Source organism: Aplysia californica, unplaced genomic scaffold (assembly GCF_000002075.1).
Source record: "Aplysia californica isolate F4 #8 unplaced genomic scaffold, AplCal3.0 scaffold00355, whole genome shotgun sequence".
Taxonomy (NCBI): domain Eukaryota; kingdom Metazoa; phylum Mollusca; class Gastropoda; order Aplysiida; family Aplysiidae; genus Aplysia; species Aplysia californica.
The window spans coordinates 350,493-358,743 of NW_004797625.1; the positions used below are offsets into that span (position 1 = coordinate 350,493).

At 39.0% G+C, this 8,251-nt stretch overlaps 2 protein-coding genes across 5 annotated transcripts in view; one reads left to right on the forward strand and one right to left on the reverse strand.

Annotated features, from left to right (window-relative positions):
- Window positions 1-3,661, reverse strand: part of LOC101854347 (plexin-A2) — a gene marked incomplete in the record, with an annotated part of 268,808 nt that extends 265,147 nt beyond the window's left edge. Inside the window, 1 exon segment of the mRNA XM_035970985.1 lies at window positions 3,161-3,661.
- A 3,446-nt stretch (window positions 3,662-7,107) lies between these two features.
- Window positions 7,108-8,251, forward strand: part of LOC101851751 (RPII140-upstream gene protein) — a 13,853-nt gene continuing 12,709 nt past the window's right edge. Inside the window, exon 1 of one of the 4 annotated variants that reach the window (XM_013085198.2) lies at window positions 7,108-7,202. Coding sequence is in view for 2 of the 4 variants with exons in the window: in XM_005103020.3 (XP_005103077.2) it covers window positions 7,324-7,403 (80 nt within the window). In the remaining 2 variants the exon portion in view is untranslated. Of the gene's footprint in view, window positions 7,203-7,308; window positions 7,404-7,501; window positions 7,793-8,251 lie in introns of those variants that run through there. The other 3 variants (XM_005103020.3, XM_013085197.2, XM_013085196.2) reach the window with 3 other exon arrangements.

Genomic DNA, 8,251 nt, shown 5'->3' on the forward strand with positions numbered 1-8,251 from the left:
CAGACAGACAGACAGACAGACAGACAGACAGACAGACAGACAGACAGACAGACAGACAGACAGACAGACAGACAGACAGACAGACAGAAGAAACATATACACATTTAATAGATAAAAAATACTCATTTAGTGCAAGGATAGTTTGTTCGACTGTTCGCTACAGTAAAAAAAAAGATTCCATTAAAATGATAGCGGTAATTAAAAGCTGGAAAAGAAAACAAACAAACAAACAAACAAACAAAAAAAAGAGAACAAGCACACTGGACGGGTGGGATTGCAAACCTTTGAGCGAAACACACAGTACTTTGTATTGTTTTCTTTTCTTTAACACTGGAACGCGACTGGAGGAAAAAAAATCAGACTACAATGTTGCTAAAACAAAGAGGATGATGCACTGATTTAGGGGGGGGTTGAGAGGTGGGCTGGTCCTTGTTTTAAATTAATGCAATCTAATCTGAGTTTAAAAAAGAAACAGGTCGAAACAATAACGGTCATTAAATGAAAGCCAGAGAAAACAATACATACTGACTGGGGAGGGAAAAGGCAGGACTTACCATTATGAATCAAAACACTAGTAAGTATCTAAAGCTGAGTTCATATTGCTACTGGTTAATGACGAGTACATTTAGAAAAGAACAGGTAAGGACAACAAAAAGAGCGAAACGTTGAAAAAGGAGAACATATGATAGCACGCCTCGGAACATAAGACATTCACTTCAAGAAACGAGACAATATTTCAAATACAGTCGGACTCTATTAGAGACAGCCGGAAAAGAAACCCAGAATATGTGTACATTTATCTGAATCATGACTTGTGACCTACATTTGCATAATGTCTAACCGGGTCTAACACGTCCCAGATTCGCTGTGGACTGGAGCCCTAAATGTAGCTGACAAGGATTATTCTCGCACTTGACCTGCTTTGATTTGAAATCGCTTCCTTGAAAAATAAAGAAAGTTCATTTTTGTCTTTAAGGCACTTCTTATTTAGGCTGATAGCACTCTCATTTTTGTCTGCCAATCTGCACTGATTATCCCAAACATGTTCTTCAAAATGTGTATAGATTTATAGCCTATAATTTAAATACTCTTTTCTACAAAAACAAAAACAAAAAAAACCTAATGGTTCATTTTAAATATTACAACCGCAACAGTGACAATTTACGAACCCACACTTCAAGTTCGTGGTACATGTAACTTCTTCAAAGGTTCAATGTTCTGTTCAACGCACACAACTCCAGGGGTAAGAAGTTTGAGAGTGCCACCACGCCCCTTTACCAACATACAGGTTACCTTCAAACAACCGTAACAGACCGAGCATCAGGATCATAAATCATGTGAGCTTGAACGACACGGACAGGTTGTCCCTCGGGCCTACCTGCACCTCTCCTCGCAGGCTTATCGACTCGGCTGCACGAGGAAGAAACAAAGTCCCAAAAACGGACATGCGGTTATAATACAGACCCACACCAGCGGGCTGTGAAATTCCCGAGTTTGGAATTCCAAAGACGACAGCAATAGAGATATTATAATAAGTGAACACAAGGAGGGCCCCCGGGGCGACGATCTAGAAAGGAGTAGATTGCGGTTACATAAAGCCCTAGCGTTAAGCTGCGCCTGATTGCAGGTAATTGCTGTGTGTGGCAAAATAGTCGCGTGCTTCGAAATGTCCACGATTCATTAGCAGTGGCCTAGTGGGGGGTCACAAGTATGCTCTCGAGCCGGTGGCGACATCTCCACGTGTCCAGCTGCAATGCACCTCTAGATGGCTGTGCAGTCGGTTGGTTGAGTTTACGGCTGGTCAGAACTTTAACACCCATAATATTTCACCGTGCGTCAAGGAGAGTGCCTTGCTTTTGTTTGTCTTGACAAAAGCGGAGGGATCCTCACTTACAAAGACAACACACACACACACACACACACACACACACACACACACACACACACACACATACAAAGAGATAGGGAGAGAAAGAGAGATAGAGAGACAGATAGACAGACAGACAGACACAAACACACACACACAGATAGACAAACAAACGCACATACATACACACCTCTTTAAACAGGATACGAGTTGTTTAACAGTATGTTGTGATTTATGAGGGCCAGTGCAAAAACTTGGCTTGGAACAGGAAAACGACATTTGCTAACTAACTGAAAAGAAGGTTTACCACAACAAAGCACCCATCAACTAACAAAAGCTACGAGCTACCGTGAATTTTTTAATAGAGGGTTTTTCGGCGCTCGCAACTAACCGTGAATTAAAGAGGGATATTTTCAAGGGGGGAGGGGGCGTGTCCAAATTCATTAACAGCTACTGAGTTTCGGGTTTACATGACATTCATAGATCCAAATAGAACACAATCAAAAACAGGATCTCCCAGCGATTCTTTAAAAAAAATAAAAGTAGGGGCCTGACCCAGGTACATGTCGGCAGTTCCCATGTCGGGAATACGTGGTGGCGGAACGCAAGGATTACTCCAAAGGCCAAGTCACTTTAATACAAGAAAGGAGGAGAAAGACAATGTCTTGCTCGTTCAGTCAACGGCATACAAACAAGGGGCATGAACACTCTGTCAGGTGGCATTGTAAACCTATTGACTTACTGTTATTGTTATATTGTTCTCTTGACATCCATCATAAACATGGATTTCAATTTCGTCCCAAATATTTCATTATTATAAGAAAAAAAGCTTAAAAATATAACCACTGCCTCAACATCGCATTACGTAGTATGTAACCCGCATAGCATTACAATATAATATAGTGTCGTTGTTTTCAGGCGTTAATTTCGTTAAAGGTCAGTTCCTCAAGGTCGCAGATGATTACTACCTGGTGGTAGGGTTGTGAAAGAAAACGCAAAAGCACTTGGAGAGAGAGAAAGAGAGAGAGAGAGAGAGAGAGAGAGAGAGAGAGAGAGAGAGAGAGAGAGAGAGAGAGAGAAGTTGGGAGAGAAATCAAGGTCTCGTAGAAGCTGGTCAGTATTATTTGATTCCAGTCTGTTAGTAGAAATGCGTCTGCGTCGTTTTGTTTTTCTTTTTTTTTTTTTTACGAAAACATTAACATCTTATTTCGTCGGTGAACCTTTCACCTGCTAGTGCTAGTTGGATTCATCACGGTAAGATGAGACAATTCTAATGCTACTACTAATACACACCTGTTTTCAAGCGACTCCCAGGGCGAGGTCAGAAAAGACTATGACTAGTTTCCAGAAATGAAATCCGTTGTTGATCACCATTTCCGCCAACATGTACTGGAGCTATCGACAAAGTGAGGTTCGCAATAGTGTCTGCAGCGCTGCAATGGACCGTACTACGAGACAACGATCACCCCCAGTGGTTCCACGAGCCCGTATCGGGCGACAGTAGCGAGTGTCGACGCGGGGCGCGCACTCTAGCGTGTGATCTGATCACTAGCTTGGGCAAGGATTGAATCACAGTAGGCCTCAAGTCGGCTGACGAGTCGAGCCCTCCAGCCAGGCCACTCTGACCCGCCGGCTGAACCAGCAGCGACAGCAACAAACGACAACCAAAATACATACTGTACAATCATTCACACCAAGCAAGGGCGAAAGATTTTGGAAAAGGCGGTTGAGTTGAGATTCTTTTTAAATGTCTGAGTGCTCGCCTGTGAGTGTGGGTGTATGCTGACGTGTGTTTGCAGGTATGTCAGAGGGAGGGGGAAAGAGAAAGAGAGAGAGAGAGAGAGAGAGAGAGAGAGAGAGAGAGAGAGAGAAAGAGAGAGAGAGGGGGGGAGAGAGGGAAAGGGAGAGAGAGAGGGAGAGAGGAGGAGAGAGAGAGAGACAAAGACAAATAGCACATTTCGCAACGAAGTTTGAGTTTGAGTAAAGAGAAGCACATCAAAACAACACTTATGGTAGGGTAAAAGTTTAAGACAAACAGACCAAAACAATTAAAAGGAAAAGAAAAGAAGATGGAACACACCACACCAGAAAGCCCACCAACATTGGACAGAGAGAAAGAAAGACAAAATTCTTTTAAGGGGAAAGTATGCTCATAACTGAAGACTGTCATTGAAAACAACGGCTGGTTCGAATCATTTACAACCAAACCACAAGACTGACAGGATGGAAGTCATCGCTGCATAAGACAATATAAGACATAAATATATGTGTAATATATGCGTATGAAAAATATGTTCAGCTCGCAAAGAGCCTAGCAAATACAACTCAAAAAGTCTTTTGTAAGTAAATTTAGATGTTTAAAAAGAGTAATTTCTCAGATAATTCTCACACAACATGCAAAAGTCCTTTCTTTTCATTTCTTGGATCACTGTCACTTGATATATATATTTTTTATTATTATTATTTTTAGGAAGAGTATTTTTGGCACTTGCAACACAATAAAGTCAATCTGCCAACTCAATATAAGATTAAATCGCTAAAGAATTTTTAAAAATAATGCAATACAAAAGACCAAAAAAAAACCCCCACAAAAAAACTTGTGCCTCCTATAGATCTAGAATATGTTGAAACAGCACAAGGGACAATGACAAAAAAAGCATTAATCAATCTTTACCTCTCTGCTACTTGATTCCCCCTGTAAACCACTATAGGAAGTTTATTTATGAGGCTCAATTACACAATACAATGAAATATTTCATCTGCTTTGAACTTGGATCAGATTGGAGTGCATGATGTATGCGATGCGTGCATTTTCTAGGAGGCTCAAATGGTTTCGTACAGTGTTCGCCTCTCATTCAATAGATCCCGGGTTCGAATCCTAACAGTTGCAGTGACAAAAATTTACTTTTTCTTTAAAAAAGTTTCTCTTTCACCTCCTTTCCAGCTCCATAATCTTTTGTTAGGAATTTCAGCCCCCTCCTCTTTGGCCCATCCTCTGCGCTCTCGTCTTTTTCCACTGCCTTTCTACTGCTACTCATACCGCTACTGTCTTTCAGCCACACCCCTGATCTTAGGGTTAATAAATCATATATATATATACAAGCAAAAGGGATAAAAACTGTCAAAGGTCCCATCAAGTTGCACACGATCCATTGGTGGTCATAAAATTGATAAGATTTTAATGAAAAAATAATTCCCACCAAATATATATTATATATATAATATATATATATATATATATATATATATATATATATAAAAATATAAAATATATATATATAAAATATATATATATATATATATATATATATACATAAAATATATATATATATATATATATATATATATATACATATATATATAATATACATTATATTGTTTTTAATGAAATGTGTCTCACACGCTCGGCTCACATGACCTTCATAAAGTAGCGAGCACTGTAAAATACTTACCAAAGAAAAAATGCTAGGGTAATACATTATGTGTAGCCTCATAGATCTATAGCCTATATTTGGACAATGGAACTAGATTAGACAATGTTTTAATAAAACCAAAATATATCTTCAGCTTTCCTTTCCTACCCCACTGTCTGCTCTGTAGGACTGTGTGAAAACGTTGTCCATTAATATTTAAAATGTTTACTTTTTGAATTTTTGCTCATATGGCCACAACAATGATATTATATTTAACATCCTTCCTCCCTATGATGATGAAACTTCACAACACAATAAGAATATAATATTACATATAGCCTATTATTGTTGGTAGAAAGTAGGCTACTGGAATCATAGAGTACAGTAGTAGATCTATGACTCTATGTATTCGAAAGACAATTTATATTTTTATAGATTCTATAGAGAATCTAGACTAGATCTAGATTCTAAATCTAGATCTAGATTAGATTAGATCTAGATCTAGATCTATATCTATTAATAGGGGAGGACTCCCCTGACGAGCGACCACTATGAGACTGAGCAGAATTGAGGGCTAGGGGTAGGGGTAGATCTAGATCTAGGGGTTGGGTTTGGGTAGGTCTCTTCTTTATTGTGTTTGATGGGGTGGTCGCTCGTTACGGAAGTCCTTAATAAGTAAAAGTATAAAAGATCTAAAATATCTAGATCTAGATCTTGATTATCTAGATCTAGATATCTAGATCTATAGATCTAGAAATCTAGATTCTAGTATGGAGTTTCTTTTTCTCTAGAAATCTTATCTAATCTAGACTAGATTCTAGATCTAGATCTAGATCTAGAATCTAGATCTAAATCTAGATCTAGAATCCAGATCTAGAATCTAGACAGAGTAACATTTTAAGTATAGAATGATGACAGACACTAGATCTACATTTATTCATGAAACTACATCTCTAGATCTAGACTTAGAACTAATCAAGAATCTAATTCTCTAGTCGTAGGGTACAGAAACAGTAATCAACAGACTATAGACTATAGACTCTAGCCTACTGTACTCATAGATCTATCAGACTAACTTTTTTTTTTTACCATCGATGATACTCCTTACAACTTCACTTGATCCCCAGGTAAATCTAATATGAAATGAATTGATATCTAGAACTTACCCAACACATCAATCACGAAATAAATGTCGAGGGAAGACTCTGTCCAACACAAGAGCACGAATGAACGAAAGAGAGATGATGATTACAAACTTCCAAAAAGTTAGAAAGTTTTAGATTCTAGGCGTCACAATAGGGCCTACAATGAAGCACACAGTTCCTTCTGCTGGACTGTATGCCCCACCTTGACCTCATATGTCAGGTTTCCACAGCCGGTCAAACTAAGTTTATTTTTTTTCCCATCGACAATTCCATCACGCTGAATTGTGTGATCAAATTCCTGTTCTACTGATACTTTGTTGCATAGCCTACACTTATTTTGATTACAAATGTACCTTTGACGTGTTGAAGAAATGACGAATGTTCTCAAAAGAAACAGAGAAAAGGCAAATTGGAGTAAGAGTCAAAATGGCATATTGGTCTTCCCCAGATTTCATTACACAAAACAAAATATTCGCTGCTGGTCTGCCAAATACCTGTTTGCATGTGGGTGGGAGAGAGATAATAATAAAACTGGTTATAAAACAAATGCTAAGAACAGTACGAAAGGGTAAATTATTAAGATTTTACCGTGTCTTCACAGCTAAAAATCCATTACTATTTCAAAATGATTACTTTCTCTCTTCCCAATAAATATGTTGTCCCCGTACTAAATCTAGAAGTAGGTCACGAAAACTGAAAGTACGATGGCCTACACTGAAAACTACGAAGTACGAAGTCAATATCTGGTGGTTAGCTGGGAACTGGAACATATAAAAGGTTGTACTTGCTCATAAATACTGATAATCTTTATTATGTTTTTATTTATTCATTTCGATATGTTTATCTAACGATTTTCTTCTATTAATTTAAGTTGAGAACGGTGCACCGAAATGAGGCCATGGAGCTATTTCGTAATTTCGTAGTGAAGTTACTTCGCAAAATTGCTCGCCTTCCGCTGTGTTATTGGGACCAGGTAAGGTCAGTGAGTGGCATGTCTACTTTCACTTTTGGAACCATTCCGTTTTTAGCTCGTTGAGTACATATTGTTCAAGGTTTGCTTTTAAATTCTCCGCTTTCGTATTAAATACCCAATATTGAGGGTGCCTGGGCTGGATCCAAGCAGATCGGGTCAGCGGGATTCTAAACTACTCGGAGGAAGACTGCATCGTAGTATTTGTAGTCGCAGTGGGGATCTGCGGGAGTGGTAGAGATGTAGATTCTGGATCTACTCATAGACAGAGATCTAGTGACTACTGGCAGTATTGGAGACCTTCCTAGATCTACTACAACTTCACAACTACTTTACTGTCAAACACACACCGTCTACTCTGACTAGACTTTGTCAGAGTTTAGTTGCCTACATACATGTGTGTACTATTACTAACGGGAGGAGTTCCGCAGAGGGCCGGCACTACCATGACAAGGTACCCGCTGAACAAACCAGGTCTATACAAACAAGAGTTGGGGTTAGGGTTAGGGTATACCCCGCTCAAAATATCCCCTCTTTTGTGTGCTGTTGGTCGGCCGGCCCTCTGCAGAACCCCTTTTGTACTAACTGCATTCTATACTATAGTGGCCGAACGAGAACTGTTGTAAGTGTAAGCAACAGTACAGCACTGACGAGAGTCTAGATCTAGATCTAGACTCTAAAAGTAGATCTAGATCTAGATTTAGATCCAGTGAATATGTGTAGTCTATCATGATTTTTCCTGTTTTTGGAAGTAGCCTCCAGCACCTGGGTCTACATCCAATTACTTCGATATAGATCTATATAGCCCTTTTTTTTAACATATTATATACTATTTTGGTTTGCCTACATACATGTG